This window comes from Anastrepha obliqua, chromosome 2 (genome assembly GCF_027943255.1).
Source record: "Anastrepha obliqua isolate idAnaObli1 chromosome 2, idAnaObli1_1.0, whole genome shotgun sequence".
In the NCBI taxonomy this organism is placed as follows: Eukaryota; Metazoa; Arthropoda; class Insecta; order Diptera; family Tephritidae; genus Anastrepha; species Anastrepha obliqua.
Genome location: NC_072893.1, coordinates 41,919,156 through 41,942,989, shown reverse-complemented (window position 1 = coordinate 41,942,989; position 23,834 = coordinate 41,919,156). Strand labels below are relative to the sequence as shown.

General features: G+C 38.3%; 1 protein-coding gene across 3 annotated transcripts in view; it reads left to right on the top strand.

Moving 5' to 3' along the window:
• LOC129237932 (tetracycline resistance protein, class C) overlaps window positions 1-18,699 on the top strand; it is a 41,836-nt gene extending 23,137 nt beyond the window's left edge. For all 3 annotated transcript variants that reach the window (XM_054872929.1, XM_054872928.1, XM_054872927.1), the window contains 6 exons: window positions 16,250-16,587; window positions 16,653-17,054; window positions 17,117-17,385; window positions 17,450-17,551; window positions 17,623-18,001; window positions 18,085-18,699. In XM_054872929.1, the coding sequence (XP_054728904.1) occupies window positions 16,265-16,587; window positions 16,653-17,054; window positions 17,117-17,385; window positions 17,450-17,551; window positions 17,623-18,001; window positions 18,085-18,451 (1,842 nt within the window). In that variant the 5' untranslated portion in view covers window positions 16,250-16,264 and the 3' untranslated portion in view covers window positions 18,452-18,699. The remainder of the gene's footprint in view (window positions 1-16,249; window positions 16,588-16,652; window positions 17,055-17,116; window positions 17,386-17,449; window positions 17,552-17,622; window positions 18,002-18,084) is intronic.
• The last annotated feature ends 5,135 nt before the right edge of the window (window positions 18,700-23,834 follow it).

Below are 23,834 nucleotides of genomic sequence, written 5' to 3'. Positions count from 1 at the left end.
TAGAGGGAATAGCTAGGCGAATCTGAAGAGCTTGAGATAAAAACTCACTCCTAAAAGTGAGTATTGGAAAGTTGCAAAATTTCTGCTCTAATTGAGTAGAACGAAATGAAAACCATTGCTGTAACTGTTTATGAAAAATTGTTCATTGAAATCATCTTCAACCCAAAAATGTGTCGCTCGCCTGTAGGAGGTAAGAAATGCGGAGAAATTTCGCTGTAATTGCCCAGCTTTAGTAGAATGGAAGGATGTGTCTTCTTTATAAAGATAAATTATAAGCTCGGATATGTTTTTGTGTGCCAATAAAAGAAGCTACTAACATTTAATTGCCTTATAAATAAAAGCTCATCTATGCACACTTCACACCTAAGCACACGCACATGTACATATGTACGAGTATATACCTATGCACGTGTAGATGTTGTGCACTTGTATAAGTATTTTGTTTGCGGTACATTGCGGCAACATTGCGGATTTGCTTTAATTGATCTTTAAATAAGCCAGTTTGATGGCGTGTGTGTCTGTTTTTAGTATTCACAAAAAATTGCTAGTGGGAGTATGAGATTAATTGTATAATTATTTTCGCTAGCCTTGACATTTGAAATGAAGCTACCGTCCGACGATGTTGCTCGTACGATAAGTCATGCAATGAAGCACACGGAAAAAGTGTTAAAATTTCACATCACCGCTAAACTGAGCAGCCTTTTTATGTGAGTGGGGAAGTACAGGTTTAGAGAGTACTTTTTTCCCTTTTCACATTTGTCAAATGCTTTCAAAACACTTTTGCGAATCAATTTAGTTTTAGAGTGTGCAGGTATCATGATTTATTGCGCATACAACGCAAGTATTTATTGCACTTAATTGTAATGTTTTACCTTCTACACCAAGCAAAGTATAGAAGTTTATTATAAAAGCTATTCGAACTCAACTGGCGTTGCCAAATGGGTGTGTGCTTGACTGCCATTCGGAATTCAGAGAGAAGGTAGGTTTGAATCTCGGTGAAACACCAAAATAAAGAAAAAGTTTTTTCTAATAGCGGTCGCCCCTCGGCAGGCAATGACAAGCCTCCGAGTGTATTTCTGCCATGAAAAAGCTCCTCAAAAATATATCTGCCATTCGGAGTCGGCTTGAAACTGTAGGTCCCGCCATTTGTGGAACAACATCAAGACGCACACCACAAATAGGAGGAGGAGCTCGGCCAAACGCACAAAAAGGGTGTACGCGCCAATATTCGAACTCAATACGCATTGACGACACTCAATGTATGCAGTCAGTTAAAAAAGTTTTAGCGCAGTGATTTTTTTTACAAATTTCACACTGTTTTTTACGCTATATTGTTGTTGTTTATTTTGTGAGAAAAACATATATTGAATATTGTAAAAAAAAAACTCGCTGTCCGAAAACTTTTTTGACTTACTGTAAAATTCTCTGCTCCATATCACTGTTAGTGCGCTATCAAATGCTGTAAATTATATGAGCTTTTTTTAAGTTAAACAATTTTTTCGCTTCCAATACCCAGTTTTAAAATATTAAATTTAAAATGTCATATATAATTACATACTAGGTTGCTCAATTAGTTTTGCGGTTCTATTAGAAAAACACAATTTTATTGTTTGAAAAGCACTTTTTTATACAGTAGTCTGTCTTACTGAGCATCAATATTTTACACTCGTTTCAACGAGATTCCAGTTTATCAAATCCATTCCGGAAGTGAGAATCTGGAAGGGCTGCGAAATACACTGCCACAGCTGTTATGACCTCATCATTTGATCAAAAATGCTTTCCACCCGTGAATTTTTAAGGTTTGGAAACAGATGGAAGTCGCTAGTGGCCAAATCTGGTGAATACAGTGGATGCTCCAACAATTCGAACTTTCATTCCAGGATTTTAGTCATTGTCAAAATGCTCTTGTGACAAGGTGCATTGTCCTGTTGAAAAATATTCGTTTTTTTTTGCTAATTGGGTGTTTTTTCACCAATTTTTTCCTTCATCTGGTTACAATAATGTTCAGAATTTACGAGGGCGGGTCAATAAGTCCGTGACTTTTTGTATTTCTGCTTGGAATCAACTGACAGATGCCTGTTGACAGGAGCAGTATTTCTTTTCAGTAAAGAGGTCAGAAATACAAAAAGTCACGGACTTATTGATCCGCCCTCGTGTTGTTTTACCAGTTTACAAGTAATCAACAAAGAAAACTCCTTTCATATCACAAAAAACTGATGCTAACAATTTCTTGGCCAATTTCAGGACTCGAACTCGTGCCGGAGATGAAGTAGCAGATTCACATAACTTTTTAGCCTTTTCTTTTGATTTAAGCTCATTGTGATAGATCCAAGCTTCATCCATAGTTATGATGCGACGCACCAAATCCACTTTATCCTTTCGAAAACGCTCTGAATGTTGCTGAGAAAGTCTGATTTGAATAAGTTTTTGTTCTGTTGTTAGCGAATGCGGCACCCATTGTGTCCACAACTTTCACAGCTTTCGGAAGCCCAAAACTTCAGTCAAAATATTGCGTCCACTACCCAATGAGATGCTAGAGCTTCTACTCTCTTTTAGTCACGCGACGATTTTCCAATACGATTTTCTGATTTTTTTCTACGTTTTCTGGTGTTGTTGCTGTGTTGCTCGTTTTGGACGTCCTTGAGTATTTCAATTTAGCAACCCATCTTTTTACTGTTATAATTGATGGCGAAGAGTTCTTATACACTTTTAACATTTGTTCATAAATTTTCGTTGCTTTGAAACCATCCAACAATAAAAATGCAATCACTGCCCGATACTTAATTTTTTCTACTACTGAAAATACTGTGAAACGTCCATACCAAACGGGTTGTAAATCAATAATGAATTGACGAATTGAAATGAAACTTCACGTATGTTCGAATGAAGACTGTACCAACATAACGCAAAAACATGTAAGGCTAGTAGCAACACCCTCTCTTATCGAACCGCAAACCATATTGAACAACCTAGTAAAATGGGTGTTCGGTTAAGACTACTTATTTTGTATTTATCGCCATTTGTGTCGATTGTGCAGCGGATTTGCTTGGTAGCTGCTATTTGTGGGTTTTTAAGTTTAATCATAAAGAATTATTCATACCGAATGTACAATAAAAGAAAGATGATTCGAAAATGATTCGAAAAAAAATTCATTAATTTGACACCGTAAGATTTTTTCTTAGTGATTTTATGAAAGCAAAGGCGTATAAAATTAAGGTGAGTTCCCTTTCGGAACGACAGAATTCGGCAAGCCATTGCTGTAATTGAATTGACATTACGTCATAATCGGGCATGTTCTGCAATTCACTTCCGAGTGAATTTGATGTAAATATTTTCATTTTATTATTTCATTTACATATAAAATTTGTCTGTCAATCACAATGAAATTCACTCGGAAATGAATAACGCAACCAGCCCGACTGTCATTGAAAATTTCACCAGAAAGACAAATGCTAAAATGCCATCGAAATTTCCTTCATTAGCTGAAAATTTATCAGCAATTTTCTTCCAAACATAACAAATATTAAAGAAAATTATTTATTAAAATAAAAATATAAAATGTACTCAAACAAGACCGTCTTAATGGAAAACTCTATACTGCTGATTGTAACGTATTTTCTTAGAACATATTGTAATTTTCAAATACTACCCACATATCTACCGAAATATCTAATTTATTTTCAGTCACGGCTAATTACAAGTTAATGGAGAGTAAATTCTAGCTAGACGAAATAAATAAAAATGAAAATATTGCAAAATTGTGTGATCACGAAAGGTAATTATAGCGACTCGTAAATTTCTGCTATCATTCATTTTGTTGTTGTGTGTGGGCAGGAAACATTTTTGCTACTATAAAGTCGAACATATTTCATAATTTTGCTGAAACAATGACAAATTAAAAAAAAATGTAAAACAAGCGAAAATAGCTGCATTTATCGGGTGCTTTTTAAGAGTTTGAGAGCCTAAAATGATAATACAAAACAGAAATATTATTGGAATGCATTTTTTTTAATATAACCTGGTAGATAATTTTATGGCGCTTATTTTTGACTATGATATCTGGCCTACGCCCGCCGCGGCTAAAAGTTACTTAGTCCTTTCGATCAGTTCAACTTTTGACAACTTTTTCAATAAATCTGGCGGAATGTCGTCAATGATGGCTTGGATATTGTAATAAATCGTTGAAATCAAATGTCGTTGATGTTTAGCTGATTAAAATTTGGAAATAAAAATTCAGTCAGCATGGCTCGATAGCGCTCGCCACTCACCGTAACGGCAGCTCCTTCCTCATTTCGAAGGAAATAAGGACCGATGATGCCGCCAGTGCGCTTTGAACTTCGCGAGCAGATTTATTCATCCACAATTTGGTAGCTTTGTTCTGGCGTTAAACGATTCATGATGACCTGCCAAGCTCTACTGAGGAGAAATGCCAACACAGTTTGCCAATCTCAGCTGACAATCCATAGTTATCCATACCGATAGTTGTCATGCAGTTAAAAAAGGGCATATATTATATTATATTTATATATGATTGCAGGTAGGCCGGGTCGATTTGTGGGGAGGCTAAAAAATCGCCCACTTCTCTGTGAAAATCATATTCTAGGGATCAAAATAAGAAACTTTGCCGAAGGAACCATACCTCTAAAACGAATTCTGTTGTCCCCTAATTTGGGTCGAACTTTTTAGTTTCTTTTCTCATGTAAAGGCCAAAAATGGCGATATTTTGAAATGATTGTATGGGAAACCCCCCAGGAGAGTTCCACGGGGTCTGCCACTGGCATGGGTGGATTGACCGTCCAAAGTTAGTGGGGGTCGGTCATACATTCGGACTCGATTGGAGTACTCTAAATGGGTCAAAGTGGGATTTTTCGTTCGACCCGAATTGGGAGACAACAGAATTCGTTTTAGAGGTAAGGTTCCTTCGGCAAAGTTTCTTATTTTGATCCCTAGAATACGATTTTCACAGAGCAATGAGCGATTTGAAATCGACCCGCCCTAATATATATATGTATGTATACGTAATATATATCAGGTGAAATGGCATGCTTTTCCTGATTGTGTAATAAATTATCTGGAAAATTGCGTGCTTTTCGTTGCTCTTCAAAGCTTTGTGCTGTGCAATCCAATACTTTTAACAGATTGTTGAAACAATTTAAGAAGTAGCAGGAAAATATTTGCACGCGGTTTTGTCACGCATGTTTTAGAATGCATTTTCAGCCGGAAAATATGTGCTTGTGTGGGAGCGCATGTGTTTATTGACATACCCTGCAGGGAAAAGTTGTACTGGTTATACATAAATCTGAGATTCCAGTCCACTTCGGATAGTAACATTTGACTTCAGAATGTGACGATGTCAAGGGCAAAATATAGTTCCAAAAATCTGCTTTTCTCATTTACAGGAACTCAAAAACAAAAAACAAAAATATATATTAAAAATATTACAAATAAGCACGAAATATAGAACTACTCAAGATTGGAAAAATGTCATATAGTTTTTGAAAATTGCATGTAAAATAGCCAAATTATAAAAAATATAACATTTCGGTGGATTTTAGGAGAAAATAGCATTTTTTTCTTTATGTGTGGAAATCCTCTAAAAAAAAATTTTAAATACCGTCAATACTTTACAAATTTTTCTTTCGTTGGCGTACGTCCCAACCTATTTTATATATATTTTAATACTTATATGTATTCCAATAATTTTATAGAAATTGTACGCTAGTATGTGTTTTTTTTCTTTTTTCGATTAAATATCCTTAATTTTGTGTTTATGCAATTTTAAGCTTTCTTTGTGTATTCGATTTATGATTCGAAATCAAAGTTACCACTTTTTCAGAATAAAGTTGTATTTTGATCAATAAAAAAAGCGAGAACTTAGTTGCGCACCTAATAGTAGGTACTTATAAATAAAATGATGTATGAATTTATAAAAATAAATCAATTTGGAAATATAATATAAAGATCAAAATTTAAGATTTTCCGAGCTTTTCAATGTCACGTCAAAGCTCCAACCTTTTTGGCAAGAATTGTAGTAGCGTGAGCTAGATTGCAGATTAGTTTTTTGTGGAAATATTTTGTATAAATTTGCACTGATTGAGAACCATCGAAAAAGGGATGAAAAGCATATTAAGTTTCACATGACCAAATTTTAAATATTGCCAAAAAAGCAACGCAGCGGTCGACGATTAATACTTTCTTGCAGGTTTCTGTGTAAAATTCATCAGCTACTTATATAAAGCAAATAAGAAAATTCAACTAGTATTTTTTTAAATTCATTACAAGCGCATCAGTTCAATGCGGTAAGATTTTCCTACAGGGCAATGGAAAAAGTCGTACATACATTGATAAGCAAATACACACCTTATGTAATATTTATATATGCGAAAAAATGTTAGCTCGTGCTCGAATAAAATAAAAATAACAGCAAAAAAAGGCAATGTAAAAACCAAACACACAAAAAAGACAAGAAAAAAAAAACACAAAAAAATGTATTTCCTTTATTTCATTTAAAGCTTCTGTTTACTGTTTATTACTTTTTCGCTTTCTTAGATTCGCTTGCACGCACAAATGTTTTGTTTATTTATCGGATGCTATGTATTTTCCTTATCTCTCTATTATTTATATTGACTCTATGTTTTACAAAACAATCCGCTTAAACAGCGACACACGACAATTGTTTGTTGCGAATTAATACAAACAACAAACCACGTACAAAGTGCTATAAATGGATACACCTCACGAAAAAATTATAAGACCAAAATTTATTATTTATTTTTTATTATTTATTTTATTATTATTATTTTTTTATTATTCCCCTTTTTAAATTACAATCTGTTAAATTTAAACAATAAGTAATTAATTTTAAACTAAACGGTTTCCCAATAAGAGGTGTTTCTCCCGTAAAAGATCAATGGTTTCGTTGCTTGTGTGGCACGTAGCGCCATATTGTTGAAAATAGATGTTGTCCAGATCAATATCATCCACTTCCGGCCATAAAAAATCGTTAATCATCTCTCGATAGCGCAATCCATTCATCGTAACTGTTGCTTCAGCGTCATTTTCGGAAAAGTAAGGTCTATTGACTCCGCTGGACCATAAACCGCACCAAACAGTCACACTTTGAGGATAGAGAGGCTTTTCAATAATAACTCTTGGATTTTTTGAGGCCCAGATCCGACAATTTTGCTTGTTGACGAAGCCACCGAGGTGAAAATGGGCCGCATCACTCAAGATGATTTTTCAATGGAATTTCGGATCATGTTCATGCATTTCAACCACCCAATCAGCAAAGACTCGACGTTGTTGATGAGCGGCCGGCTTGAGTTCTTGTGTTAACTGGACTTTATAAGCCTTAAGACCCAAAGCTTTGTACAAAATACGGTGTAATGACGTTTGTGGAATGCCTAATTCCAAAGATCGACGAGGAATGAACAAACCTGGGTTTTCTTCAACACTTTCGGCTATAACAGCAATATTTTCGGCTGTTCTTGAGCGACGTGCACGGCTGTTATTCTTCACATCACTAACTCGTCCCAACAGCTCGAATTTGCTCACCAATTTCTGTGTTGCAGTCCGACAAGGTGTTACACGATGACCCAAATTTGTTCGAGTCGAAGCGTCTCTGCCAAATTGTCACCATTTTTATAGTGAATTTTAATAATTTAAATTGAAAAAATCGATTTTTTCGTGGATTTTTTTGGGAAGGAAAGAAATATTCAATTAAAACGAAACTTTCAGGTTTTATTGTTATATATTTCAACAGTCTTCTCAAATTTTTTCATTAAAATATATGTCATATTATGCCTGGTACAAGCATTTTGCCGAGGCGCCTGGAGTGTGCATGTGTCGTGCGGCGGGTTAGGTTAGCGTTAGGCGGGAAAGGTATATATATGTATATATATATATATTTGGGGCGTACACCCGTTTTGTGTATTTGACCGAGCTCCTCCTCCTATTTGTGGTGTGCGTCACAATTTCTTCTGTAACTCCAAAAATATTTTGAATTTGCTTCTGAAATTTTGAGGACACATTCTTGGATAGTTTGGGAAGACATTTATGCAAAAAAAATATCGATTTTTTGAAGCCTCTAAAGCAGGCTTAGTTTGGAATTTTTAACCAACAGCCAGTATAGTTGTCTGAACTTGTTTTCGATTTCATTTCGTTTGTATTCTAAATGTGGTTTCCAATTTAGTTTTTTTTTATCCACGAGCTATAAGGCTTTCTGATTGTATATATTACGTATACCGTTTTATCTTTGTTGACTTCTATTCCCATGTACAGTGTCATTTATTGTTTGCTGAAGAATGTTAGTAGCTTTTTTTCTATTTTATCTGATGCCATTAAAACCGTGTCATCCGCGAATGTGGCTATTATGGAATTGTTTGTTGTTGGGATCAAAAACAAAAATGGAAAATTTGAAAGTGCTGCCCCCTTAAAGCTGAACACAGGTTAAAAAGATTATCTCTTGTTGGGTGTCCTCTCCGAAAAATGCTTGAAATTCAGTAATTATTTTGTTTACATTTGCTCAAACATTAATGCGTGTTAAAAGAAGACTGTACCAACATAATAACCAAAAAAAAAATTTATTGAAAATTCTAATATTGAATTAATTATTTAATTTATTAAAATATAATAAGGGGTTAAGGATAGTCAGAGGCCCGAAAAAATGATAATTTTCAATAATTTTTTTTTTGCTAGTCAATTGTACAAAAATAAAAACATAGCATTAATAAATCATGTTGCGTTTTGACTTTAGCAAAAAAAAAAAAAAATTAATAATTGTAAATGTTATCGCTGTTTGTATGGAGCCCGTTTCTCCAATAGTCCTTTGCGATGATTATCACAAATCCTTGGAGATTCATCTAAAATCAATCGGACAGGAGGAACTAGTTCTATTAATAGAAAATCTTGTGCCTGATCGAAGGGTTGTTTGTTTTTTTAAATTTTTAATACGGCGGCCTCAGGAAATATTTTTTCAGATTTTCGTGAAAGAAACGACAATTAATTGTTTAAAATAATCGAAATTTTTGAGAAAAAAATCTTCGATCAAGCACGAGTTTTTTATGTTTTTCAAGAGTAGTATAAAGCGGTTTTTAAGTTACAGTGATCACCAGTTCAAAAAACATAGTTGTGAGAAAAACGCATTTAAAGTTTTGCGAACGCTGCGGAGCGCCTGAGCGCCCTTTGTTAATTGTTGAATAACTCGAAAAGTATTTGTCGGATTCACTTCAAATTTTCACACAATATTTTTAAGATATTCGCTGTACAACTAATTAATTTCGTATTTTTTTGTTAAAAACACCATTTATTTAAGTATAAAAGTGAAAAAATATTTTATTCAAAATATTGTCCATCGGAGGCGGCAACTTTTTTCCATCTTCCAGGCAATTTATGGATTCCATCCCAAAAAAACTTCTCATCGTTTGCGCCGAGAAAGTCATCAAGCCATTTTTTTTCAACATTGGTGAACCGTATTCCAGAAAGGTGATTCTGCATCGACCGAAACAAGGGGTAATCAGAAGGAGCTATGTGTGGGCTATAAGGCGAGTGAGGTAGAATTTCCCATCCGGCATTTTCCAAATAATTTTTGACCGATACTGCAACATGTGGCCGAACATTGTCATGATGGAAAATCAATTTCTCGTGTCTGGTCGCCTATTCTGGCCGTTTTTCGGCTATTGCTTGCTTCAAACGTGTCAATTGTTGCCTGTATAGCTCTCCCGGGATCGTCTGGCGCGATTTTAACAGTTCCTAGTACAGCACACCCTTCTGATCCCTGATTCGGCTTTGGTGTCGATTTGGCTGGTTTGCCTGGCCTCACATATGATCTTTTACGCTTTGGATTGTCGTAATGAATACACTTTTCATAGCCAGTGACAATACGATGCAAAAACGATTTCTTTTTGAGGCGATTAAGTAGCATTTCAGACATGCAAAATCGTCTCTCAACGTCTCTCGGCTTCAATTCGTGTGGCACCCAATTTCCTTGTTTGTGAATGTATCCGGCTGCTTTTAAACGTTTAGAAATGGCTTGTTGAGTGACTTCCAATGATTTTGCTGACATACTCTAACCTCCGGAGCATATTCAGGATCAGCTTCTGAGAGTAAACGATGTGCTTCTGTTGCACTTTTCTTTAAATTGAAGAACATAAGCAAACCTCCCCGCAAATGCTGTTTTGTTTTGACATTTTGACTGTCATAGGAAAAATTTGTGTATTTAGGTACCTACTAATATTCACTGTGACATATCAAATTTACTTGATTTTTTGGCGTGCTTTAACATAGAATAGCTGTTACTGTCAAAATATTGATTACATAAATAGATATGAGGTTAGTAACAAATACGAAACTAATTAGTTGTACACCCGATATTACACTTTAAGAAAATGCAAAAAAAAAATTAAAATTTTTAAAAATTCTGACTACCCCTAACCCCTTAACTTCATTTTCTTTTACTAGCAGCTGCAGCTCCAGTGATCTAGAAAAGTAAAGATCAGCTGTTGCAAGTTTTTCAAACTAACGTGAACAACAAAAAAATGCACTCGAATTATTTACACTTAAAATCACAAAATTGCTACACACAAGTGTATGCTGTATGTATGTATGTATGTATGCATATGTGAACACTAAACAAGTAGATACGTTTACAAAGAAGTGCAATGACAAGTGTTTAGAGAATCGCAACGCACAATGCCTTGCAGATATTTAAGTTACTAAGGCTGATGGCGACGCTGACAGCGACGAAGGCAACGTTGACATCGACGTCGGCGCCGCAGTCAACAGCAACGCAAAATAGACAAGAAGCAATTCACTTGATTTATGTCAACGTCAGATGACAGATGATACACAAGCTAATAAATATGTACAGACATACATACACACTAGAGTATGTGCGCGTATGTTTGCTGTTAAGTATTTTAGTTTATAGGTATACGAGTACGATGTGCTATGCCTAAGAAAGCGCGGGTGTATTGGTACACCTTAATCCTATTTATCAATTATTCGCGTTTATTTGTTTTGTTAATCATTTTTATACATACAGAATGATGTGTATGTACCACTGTGGGCAAAAAGTAAGGTGAATTTATTTGTCAAACTTCGCGGGATTAAAATTTCGCTCTAGTTATTTTTTTCATGAGTTCGCAGCACTGTTAATAACATCTGGCCCAACTTTCATGTGAATGTCATTATCAGTAATATATTTACGCTTGTGTTTACCAATCGACCAAGAGTGCATTTTTCGATTTTTACAATTTCTGATTTGATTGAGCAGAGAAGTGCCATCAAATTTTGTTTGCGGAATGAAATTTCGGCTGCGGACACGTTTAGCATGTTGCAGAAGGCATTTGGTGATTCAACCATGTCGCAGAAAAATGTTTACAAGTGGTACAAAGACTTCAAAGAGGGTCGAGAACGTGTTGATGACATGGACCATCGACGTCAACAGATCACCAACACGTTAATAAAGTGAAGGAGTTAGTGCTCAAAAATCGTCGGCTGACTGTTAAAGACCTTACTGATATGATAGGAATATCAGAAGGATCTGTGAAAAACATTTTGAAAGACCATTTGCGCCTACGAAAAGTCAAATCTCCTTTGGTACCGAAAACTTTCAATTTCTTGGAAAAAAGTCGTCGCGTTGATGTGTGTGAAACAATGCTTTCAGACTATCAGGACAAGCTCAAATGCATCATTATGGGAGATGAGACTTGGATTATGCTTACGACCCTGAAACAACCGACCAATCAAGCGAATATTGTGCTAAAGGCGAGACCAGACCGAAAAGAGCACGTCAAAGTCGTTCAAAAATAAAGGTCATGATGACAGATTTTTTCGATTTTCGTGAAATTCCTTCCACCTGGCCAAACTGTTAATAAGGAATATTATTTGAGCGTTATGCGTCGTTTACGTGAAGCAATTCGTCTAAAAAGACCAGAATTATGGGCCAACAACTCTTGGTTTTTGCATCACGATAATGCACCGTCTCACACCTGCACTCGTTCTTCGTGACCATTTCGCCAAAAATTCCACGCATATCGTTCCGCAACCACCGTATTCGCCTGATTTGGTTCCGTGCGACTTCTGGATATTCCCAAAACTCAAAAGACCACTCCGGGGAACGCGTTTCGAGTCGATTGAGGAGATAAAAGCTGAATCGAAGAAGATGCTGATGGCTATACCGGAAATGGACTATTTGGCATGTTTCGGGGACTGAAAAAATCGTTGGCATAAGTGTATTTCATCGAGAGGAGATTATTTTGAAGGGGATGAAATTGATTTACAAATTCACCTTACTTTTTGCCCACAGTAGTATGTATGTATGTATGCACATATGTATGTACGCTAAATAGGGTAAAGCACAGCGCGGTACAATCAGATGTTGCCGGTAACAATGCCGCGCTACAACAATAAATCTACTATAAATAACAACAACAACAGCAAGAGCAAGTAGATACAGGCAGAATTGAAATGAAAAAGATGCGAACAACAATGAGAACATAACAAAGGCGACCGGCTGATTGGCGATACTTACATACATACACACCTACATCAATACGCATATCATATAATTTTTGAAATTTTTGCTATAAATGTATAAGTACTCGTATGTATGTATGTATGTATGTACATAGAAACATATTCTATATTTAAATTTACAAACGTAACTACACTAGTGTACACACACACACACATACACATACCTATGTTCACGCACCACTAAGCTAGTGGCAAGCCGGAATATGCCAACAATGCCACTTCAGCGACGTCATAATCTAGTTTGAGCAGCAAAGCTTGCTAGCGAGCCTTTTTGGACGAAATACCACAAAGCCTTTTACCTACTAATAATGTTTGGCGTACTTAAAATGGTTATAAATATTCATGTTATGCATGCACACACATTTACATGCATACATACTTACCCATATTCTGTGGGGCTGTCAGAGTTCAGTTTCAAGTTCGTGTTGCTGTTTAAGTGCAAAATTAAGTGCAAAGCATGTTGCCGACGATGTTGTAATTAGTGTAAATTCGTATAATTCAAAGGTGATGAGCGAATGGGCATCGGTATAGGGAGCAACAACAGCAAAAACTATGCATACATCGACATATTTTATGTAATTGTAATTGCTTTTATGGCGCAATGACCGACTATTTAAAAAAGGCCTTTAGCACTAGCCAAGTGTCATATACTTATATGTGCATGTGTGCGTGTAAATAAATATCTATGTGTGGCTGCACCTTTTCCCCCTACCTTGCACTTAAAGTTCAAAAATTCAATTTATATTGAAACAGAGAACAAATTTTCATAAAAATAATGGGTAAAGTCAAAGGCTCCCTACGGCAACATACGACGATTTCAAACATTGGCTACTTAATGTACGACGTGTGACTATTAAATAAGGGAATGAAGCGACTATGGAGGAAGTATGCATACGCCAAGCCACTACGATTGCCAGCTGTGTGGTGTGAAGCTTTCGCTTTCGAATATAAAGGGTGGTTAAATTTCAAGGACCGATGTTGAATGTGAACCACACCTAAACGTCAACGACACCGTTGGACTTCTTTCTTTGGGATTATTTGAAAGAAAAGGTGTACGTCGATAAGCCAGCAACAATTCAAGAGCTAAAGGATGAGATAACTCGGCACATTAACGGCATAGAACCTCAATTATGCTTCAGCGTCATTGAAAATTTGGACCATCGGATGGAGGTGTGCCGCCGAGGCCGATATTTTGTTCCACACGTAATTGAGCCATAACAATATTATCATAATAAAAAGAAATGACAATAACTTCCTAAAAAAATTGTATTTTATTCAAAATCAACACCGGCCCTTCTCACTGTTGTCAAGTCAAGAAGCTATAGTGAAGCTATAGTGAAGCGAAGTCACTATAGCTTCTTGACTTGACAGCAGTGAGAAGTATTAGAGGTGTGTTCTTTTTGTTGCATTATCATAAAAAAGTGTACGTGCGCCAAATTTGTAACTAAAATTCTAATGTTAGGAAAATAATTCACCTTATTCGCCAACTCTTGCGCCGCGCGATTTCGCTGTCTGTTTTCTAAAGTGAAATCTGCATTCAAAGGAACAGGATGTGAGTCTATCCAATCTGTGAAATAGAATAAATATTTTGCATATTCGGTTTCATTTAATAAATTTAAAATGTTTTCACTCTGTATCAGTCTTTTTGACAAAGAAAGATATATTTTTTTGTATGTCATGAACGAAAATTAATACACTGCGAAACTTCTTTCAGAAAAATATCCAAGAAAGAAGCAAAATATTGGGTTTGGGAATAAGTTCGTAGCGCTTTTAGCGAAGATTTTTATTTAAACAAAAAATAATAAATATATCAATAAGTTAATCAATTATATATTCGCCGTTGCTGTTTACAACCTCTTCCCGATTCTCGACCAATTTGTTGATGCTGTTCAGCCAAAGACCGCCTGGTCTGGTGTCAAAGAAGTTGTTGAGCCAGGTTTTAAGTGCCTCTTTGTTATCGAAGGTAACGTCCTTCCTATGGTTTGACGGGGAGCGGAAAAGATGGTAATCGGTCAGTGCAAGGTTCGGAGAATACGGCGGATGCTGAAGGACCACCCATTCCAGCTCTTGGAGTGCGGCTTCGACGACTTGTGCAATAAGGGGCCTGCCATTGTCGTGAAGGAGTATGCTTTGACCATGTCGATCATATATTTTCAGTCATTCACGCGGTGTAGCTGTGCAATGTAAAGCTTTTCGTCGGCCGTGGCATTCTTTTAGAACATTTCCCAGCGCACCATGCCCTCCCAGTCTCACCAAATACATATCAGGATCTTTTTTGGATGAAGATCCGGCTTGACTCGAGGCTTTGGCGTATCTCCTGGAGCCACCCACTTCTCTCTTTGCTTTATACCTATTGATGTAAAGGCACCATTTCTCAACTCCCGTGACGATTCGGTACAAAAAGCGCTGTTTATGACCGCATGTTGTCCGATGGTGGGCGAGATGCTGAGAAGCATTTTAAAGGCGGCTTTCTTTGGTTTTCTTTTCGCAGAGCTCGTGAGGCATCCAGGTTTCCAATTTTTCAGTAAATTTCATTGAATGAAGGTGATTGAGAAAAGTTTTATGATCGCAGTTTATTTTTTCCGCCAATTAACGACTGGTTTGGCGATCGTTCCCTTTCAAAAGTGATTTGAGACGTTCTTCATCGAATTCAAAAGGCCTTCCGCTGCGGGACGAGTCATCGACATCAAAGTCGCCATTTTTGAACTTTGCAAGCCATTTTCGTGCCGACGACTCGCCTATGACACATTCTCCATACACGTGGCAATTGTTGCGGGTTGCTTCCATAGCTTTTTGATCTCGATGAAAAGCAGCAGATGTCGAAAAAATTAATTTTTGCCCTCTGGGCACTCCATTTTCAAGCCTCAAAACTGATAAAATATTAAATACATATATGTATATATATTTGATGCGTACACCCTTTTTGAGTGTTTGGCTGAGCTCCTCCTCCCTACACTTTCGAGCCGACTCGGAACGGCAGATATTTTTATGAGGAGCTTTTTCATGGCAGAAATTCCCTCGGAGGTTTGCCATTGCCTGCCGAGGGACGACCGCTATTAGAAAAACGTGTTTCTTAATTTTAACGTTTCACCGAGATTCGAGCCTATGTTCTCTCTGTGAATTCCGAATGGTAGTCACGCACCAACCCATTCGGCTACGGCGGCCGAAATTTAATAACTCAAAAATAGAATTAACATAGTTTTGTAGAGCAGAAAGAGTTCTATCGAATGAACGCTTACCCTTCGCCAAACAGCGAATAAATCGTTGGTGCGTGACTACCATTCGCGAGTGCGTAAGTTCTAATTTCCGTGCATGAAACACCAAAATTATTGAACAAGTTTTTTTAATAGCGATCTTCCAAGTGTATTTCTGCCATGAAGAAACTCTTCGTAAAAAACCATTTGACGTTCTGAGCCGGCTTAAAATTGTGGGACATTCCATTTGAGGAACAACAAACAAGATGACCGCCACAAATAAGAGGAGCTCGGCCAAGCACCCAAATCGGGCTATTTTTATTGATAGTTATCACTTCAAAAATAGAAAGAGTCAATAGAAAACGTGGGTGTTTTTTTTTATACTTTTTTGCGCTCCCCCGTTTGACTCAATTAATTCCAAAATGAAATTCCTAAAGTCCTTCTTTTTCCTCATTATAATTAAAATTCCCGTATAATGCTTTCAATTCACTAAGTCGCTTTCCTTTTTCTCATTTCAGTATTCCACCCTTAAAATGGGTCACAGTGCTACCGACACAACCGCAACAAGCCCGGCAACAACTATGGCTGTGGCAACTATAGCGCCTGTTGCGGCGAAAAGCATCCATGCAAGTGAAAATGTGCAAAATAAGCCATCGCTAAGTTGGCGCAAAAAACTGCAGAAGGTCATCAACAATATCACCGTTGAGCCAATACTGGCCGCGTACATTATGCCCAGCGTGCTGTCGGGCCTGGCTACACAGAATCTGAATTTGGAAAAGGCATGCCGTGTGAATATGGACTATGGCGAGGTGGTGTGCGATGCGCTCACCCGAAGAGATACCGCAAATTACACGCTGTAAGTTTGATAATCACATAGGAGCGCTTTGACTTATGCTCACATTTGCTTTTTCTTCCATATAGCGAAGAGGAGACCGTACAACAGATGGTCGCACGCATGGCTGCTTGGAAAACTGTGATACAGTCGATGTTCCCCTGTTTGCTGATTCTCTTTTGGGGCTCGTGGAGCGATCGTCATCATCGGCGAAAACCTTGCATTCTCATACCGATCATTGGCGAATTTCTAGGCACTGTAGGACTAATACTCTGTGTCTATTTTGAACGCACACCCATGGAGGTGGCTGCCTTAACGGAAGCTATATTCCCGTCGTTGAGTGGTGGCTGGTTTACAATGCTTATGGGTGTCTTCAGTTATATAGCAGACATCACCACCGAAGAGGAGCGTACATTACGTATTGGCATATTAAATGTATGCTTTTCGGTGGGCGTGCCCATCGGCATGGCGTTTAGCGGCGTGCTTTTGAAGTGAGTAATATTTAAGTGCTAATTAATTGGAGTCTTTTAAGCAATTTTTCTTTGTACTCTAGGAAAATTGGTTTCTATGGCGTCTTCTCAATATCGGCGAGTCTTTATCTGTTCTCTTTCGTCTATGGCCTATTCTTTTTGAGTGAACCACGCGCTAAGCCGGAAAAGACGGTACCCAAATCGGAGCGCAAGAGCTTATTGGCGGACTTCTTCGACAAGGATCATGTGGTGGAGACCTTCCGTGTGGCATTTAAGAAAGGCGAAAATCAACGACGTCAGCGTGTCATAATGCTGATGGTCGTCGTAATGGTTGTGATTGGACCAATGCATGGTAAGAGGGCCTTATTTTGTGCTATACAAGAGCAGAAAGTAACAGACATTGTATTCTTCCACAGGTGAAATGGCTGTCACATATCTCTTTACGCGCTATCGCTTCAACTGGAGTGAGGTGGAATTCAGCGTATTTTCAACCTACGCAATGGTCACGGGTTTAGTTGGTGAGTAATTTGCAGTCAAATGGAAAACTTCACGCTTAACCACTACTCATGCCTTCCATCTAATAACTTAGGCGTACTCTTCTGCGTTGGTATTCTGTCGCACAAGTTGAAGATCGATGATGCGCTTGTCGGTGTCATCTCGAGCATGTCAAAAATCCTCTCAGGCTTTGTATATGCCTTTGCGACCGTGCCTTGGCACATGTATGTCGGTGCTATTGTGGAGATATTCAACGGTACTGCTTTCATAGCGATGCGCTCGATCGCCACCAAGCTGGTGTGCAAGGACGAGCTGGGCAAAGTGAACTCGCTTTTCGGTGTCGCTGAAGCGCTAATGCCCATGGTGTTTGCGCCCATGTACACGACCCTATATGCGGCTACACTAAAAGTTTTGCCTGGCGCCTTCTACCTGTTGGGAGGAGCGCTCACTGCGCCTGCGGTGCTCATATTCTTGTGAGTCTTTCATTTATATGTAGTTTAAAACTGTGCAGAATAAAAACTCATTTTTAATACAAAATTTTGTACTCTACCCACAGTTGGATGTACAGCTTCCAGTGCAAACAGCGGCGCAAACAAATTGCGCAAGCCACTGACCATGAAGCCGGTATTGGCGGCGTTACCAAGGCGGATTGCAACTCCGCTAAGGACGCGAATGGAAATATCAATGCGATTGAGGTGATAGCGTTGGCGAACGAGGCGAAGGGACAACTGAATGGCATTGTAACGAATGTGATACATGAAAATCTGGAGCAAGCCGAACATGCGGCTGAATGTGTGCAACGGGATACAGAGGCGCGTGCGGCCGCTTATGCGCAAGCGCATTTGGAAACGAGTGGCAACGACAATAAGGCATTTGAGGGTGATGAAGGTGAGCTACGTCAAAGGCAACAAACAAAAATGTAATCCATCTGTTTTTCTTATTGCATCGAATGTTGTTATGCAACATCCAGAAAGTTGAGGGAGCATATGCGATGTGCTTCGGTAGTGCGTGATGTATTATTTTTTAGTATATGCAGGTTTGTAAAGTTATTATTATGTAATTGTAAAAAAATTTAATATATATTTTTTATTAGTTTTAAGTAATTTAAGCTGAACACTGTGTATTCTACTATTGTAATAAATGATATTAAGATTTTTTTCTTTAAAAAAGTCGTAGGTGGATTTTATCTATTAAGCTTTTATAATAATGCCACTTTTGACTCAAACTGTTGCTGTGCCGAACGACATGGAATTAAACAAACTATTGTAAAAGGCGGCCGCCGTAGCCGAATAGGTTGGTGCGTGACTACCATTCAGAATTCACAAAGAGAATGCAAGTTCGAATCTCATAATCGCTTGTGAAAACAGTGACGAGCTAATTATCGTCAGAGCCAGGCAAGGATGTGCCTAAGGCGGTGTTTTTTCTCTGCTGCTGTGGTGCTTGGTCGAAGATTCTCTGCTAACGGAGATGCATTTCAGATTTGGATCTCCGATTTCATGTCCAAGCATATACGGACGATATCTGGCGCTAACATCGGATGAGTCCTTAAGAAGGATTTGCATGAAAGTGTAGAGAATTTTGGATAAAATCGTCGACTTGTGCACGAGACAAGGTTTTTCCGTCAATCCGTACAAAACTACCTTAGTTTTGTCACGAGAAAACAGAAATTCGATGGACTTTGGAGTTTTACAGCACTGAAAGTTGTGACACTCAGTCCTGCAGACGAAGTTAACTTTTGGGAGTAACTCTTGTACAAGAAACTGACTTGGAAGACACATGTTCGCTTTGGTAAAACTTGGGGTATGAAACCTGCTGTGGTCCAGTGGATATATGCAGCACTTGACAAACCAATCATCGCTTATGCCTCTGTGGTTGCGTGGCGACGGACCATGGTAAAGTTCACACGACAAGAACTATAAAAACTGCAAAGGAGTGTATGTTTATGCATTACGGGTGACATGAGTACAACCTCCGGCGATGCCCTAAATGCTATGTTTGATTTGCTCCCCTTGGATCGTACGATGCAGCAGGAATCAATAAAAGCAATGTGTAGACTCCATAAATATGATTTCTAGCACGATGACGGAACTTCGGTACACAGAGAAATCTTGAAGATGCTTTCCGAGCAGTATCCACTGTTTTTGGCACCTCAGGACGATCTCGTGCCCATAGTTTCATTTGGAAGGAAATTTGATGTCAATTGCGAGAGGAGTGGAGTAATCCAGAGTGCATTCAAAGAAAATTGATGGATAGACGGTGGGTCTAAAAATCAAATAGGTTTTGGAGCCAGATAGTCCTTAATAGTAATAAAGATCAGGACGCTATGGAAGGAATGGCAACTCTTTTCCAAACAGAAATTTTTGCCATCCTGAAAGTAGCCGAATGAATGAGAGGAGATGGAGCGGAAAACAGATTGGAGTTTTGAGTGGCAGCCAGGCTGCACTAAAGGCTCTGGAGAACGCAAAGCAAACCTCAAAGATTGTTCAAGAATATAAGGAAAAGCTTAATTCTGTTGCAAGGAAGAATAAGCTTATACTTGTATGGATTCAGATTCATTTACACTTGTATGGTCCAGTCCAGAACGCTGCAGATCTGCAAAGTGTTTTGTGACAAGCGCGAACAGAAAACTGTTAAATTTTCTACTAAAACTTGGAAGAAAAGACGTTCGGTTGATCGTCGCTATTATTACAGGACACAATCCATGGGGTCAACATATGACCACCATTGGAATCATTGGGAACTCGATTCTTAGAAATCGTAGAAAAAATACAGGATATTCAATTGGAAAATCATCGAGTGACTGAAAGAGATTTAGTAAAGCTTTTTCCAATAACAGGTGAATGGATTGCGCTATTGAGAGATGATTAACAATGATTTTTTATGGCCGGAATTGGATGGTATTGATCTGGACAACGTTTATTTTCAACAAGACGGCGCTCCGTGCCACACAAGCAACGAAACCACTGAGCTTTTACCGGAAAAGTTTCCGGACCGTGTTATCTCTCGAAGAGGTGATCACAATTGGCCACCAAGATCTTGTGATTTAACACCTTGTGACTTTTTTCTTTGGGGCCACGTGAAAGAGAAGGTCTACGCCAACAGCCCAGGATGGATTCAAGACCTCAAATATGGAATTCCTCAGGCTATCGAGGACATAGGGCAGCCACTTTGCAATTCGGTTATGGAAAATTTCATGTAAGCGTGGTCGTGGTGGTCATTTGCCTGATGTTATATTATTTTCCACTATTATTATATTTTCAAAATAACTCCTCTTATTGGAAAATCCTATAGAAGCCCTAAGTAAGAAATATTCTGACTGAAGTATTGGGTTTCCGACTGTGTGTACAATGGGTGCCGCATTCAGCATTCGCTAACAATGGAACAAAAACACATTCGCAAGCGACTTTCTCAGTAACATTTACAGCGTTTTCGAAAGAATAAAGTGGATTCTGTGCATCGCATCATCACTATAGATGAAACTTGGGTCTATCACCATGATCCTGAATCAAAACAAGAGGCGAAAGAGTGGTGTGAACCTGATTTTTCGTAAATCGAAATCAGCCAAGAAGGTGTTAGCATCGGTTTTTTTTTTTGGGATGCGAAAGGAATTTTGTTTGTGGCAGCTTTACAAATTTCTCTTGCGATCAAGTGGTCCTTTGGACAAAGCAAGCGATGACGTAGTAAAGTCCTCTCTCATCGAACAAAACTAACACTCTACAAGGCTCTCGTTATGCCCGTCCTAACATATGGCGCAGAAGCGTGGACAATGAGCCGTTCCTTAGTTTGAGTTTTTGATATACAAATTCCTTGGAAAATTTTTGGAGCTTTGCACGTTGGCAACGGCGAATATCGTAGGCGATGGAACGACGAGCTGTATGAGCTTTACGACGACACAGACATACCGTAGCGACTAAAGTTCCAGCGTCTTCGTTGGCTGGGTCATGTCGCTTGAACGGTTCTGAAAATATTCGACACACTTAGTGTGTCCAATTGGCGCCATTTAGCACGAGAAAGAAACGACTGGCGTGCTTTGTTACGCTCGGCCAAAATCGCTGAAGCGATTATCGCGCCAATTAAGAAGGAGAAATACTAATCGATACCGCTTCGATCAGACTAGTTGCGCTGATTCCTGAATATCATTATAGAAAGCTGAAAAGTGTGTAAATTGTGCAACTTGCCTTTGGACTCACTGCATAAAAACCCATTCGTGCTCGATTTGCCTCTCCTCTGTGGGATCATCGCTAGCTAATATAGTTTGGGGAGAAAGAAATCCATTGTTGTCTGGCTGTAGTGATTGATATCTCGTAAAGTATGCATCAAAGAATTTAAAATGTATGTTTGTTGTGAAGGTGACATTTCATTCTAAAAAAAATTCTTTTGCAATTTTTTTCTTCTTCCATTCAGTTGTGCGTTACAGGGTGCAAACAATGAAAGTCAACAAAGAGAAAATTCGGCGCAGTTTATAGTTTTTTCTTTGATAAACGCGAAAATGCAAGCCAGGTCGCTGAAATGGTGAATGGTGCCGATACTGTAAGAACTAATTACGTGCAAGTTTGGCTCTATCGATTCCATTCATGCATTCTTGAAGTTAAAGATATGTTGATAAAATCACAGAAATAATCGAAGCTGACCGGCCTGTTAGTAGTCGTGCATAGCCCCGGAACTAAAGTTCGACCACAAAACACTTTTAAGCCATTTGAGTGCAACTACAGCTACCTAAACATGTTTCAAGATAGTTGAACACTGATCGTATCAGACGACGCAATATGCATTATTGCTAGAAAAATATCAGTGGATATTCATGCGATGGAGCTGTATCGTCGCTATGGAGTAAAAGGAGTGAAACCGACGATAGCAGTAAAGGCGGTAGAAAGAACGCGATCGATGGTCGAATGGCAAAGAAGATGGGATGAATCAACCAAAGGCCGGTGGACTTACAAACTCATACCGAACCTTGCAGGGTGGATGAAAAGGAAGCATGGTGATATTGACTACTACCTAACTCAGATACTCACCGGACACATCTGCTTCCTTGAATATCTACACCATTTCCAGCTAGCCGACAGCCTTTTTTGCCCGAGTTCCTCGAATACAGTCGAGAGCGCAGAACATGTTGTCTTTCACTGCAGACGTTTCAGTGAAGAACGAGCAATGCTGGCGAAGGCCGCGCAAGATTCGTCCAGGATATGTGATCGATCATCACTAAATGGGACGCCGCAAAAACGTTCGCGGCTACAGTCGTGATGAGGCTCAACCGCATTGACTGGGAAAGGAAAGCCCAGAAACGATAGCAGCAATTGCTACTGCAGCAACTACAGCGGCAGCAGCAGTAGACGCAGAAAGATAGACTAAGTATTCAATACTATTAAGATACTAAATTAATTAGGTAGCAAGACCAGCTAGATTATTTTTTATGCAATGTGGAATAGCGTATATTCAAGAACATAATCAAGATGCACTTGTGCACAAAAAATAGCATAAAAGTCAAGGTAGCAAGTGGTAGCAACTGAATCTTGTTTTATTCAGTAACCATTACTTTTTTGAGTACTATACAGTTTGAAAACTCAAATTTTATAAAAAAAAATTGCAAAAAATGTATCTACGTATTGCTGCAGCTAAAAATTTTGTGTCGAGGTATTGATATGTACTAAAGATTTCTCCTATTTTACTAATCTTCCGAAGATGATTCCATTTGGTTTTGTTCGATTTACTCCATTACAAAATCTTTCAAATGTGTACAACTTTCACTATTCATCGACAGTAATACGATGCTCAAACGAAGGCCACGTTGCGACTGAAAATACAGAGGATACTTAGGGTACAGAACGTTGCTATGAACGGTTTTCACTACTGAAGGCATTACTGTAGCCAACCCAAAGACAAAAAAACTCTATCTAGAAACTTTTTTTTTCGACTTTTGGCCAGCTTTTTTGGAATCGGCCGCACTGTGCGAGGAGGAGGAATGTTATAGTGTTAGTGGGAGCATGCCCCACATACCATTGGTGTGACGGCACTTTTGATGATGTTTCAGACATTTTGATTTACACCTCATGACTAAAAACAAAAACAAAAAGTTGAACACTGAAGGATTGTAGGCTCAAAGGATCCTTAATCGATTTGGCACTTTTTTGGCGGCATAAATTTCATTGAAATTGGTTTTTTTTAATTCTTACTGAACTTTTTAAATCTTTTTATTATTGATAGTTATTATGGGCATGCCAAATAAGTAAAATGCCAATCAGGCGAGAGCTTTCTAATAGCGTAATTGGTAATTGTAATAACTAAATGTTAACGGCTTTTATCTGC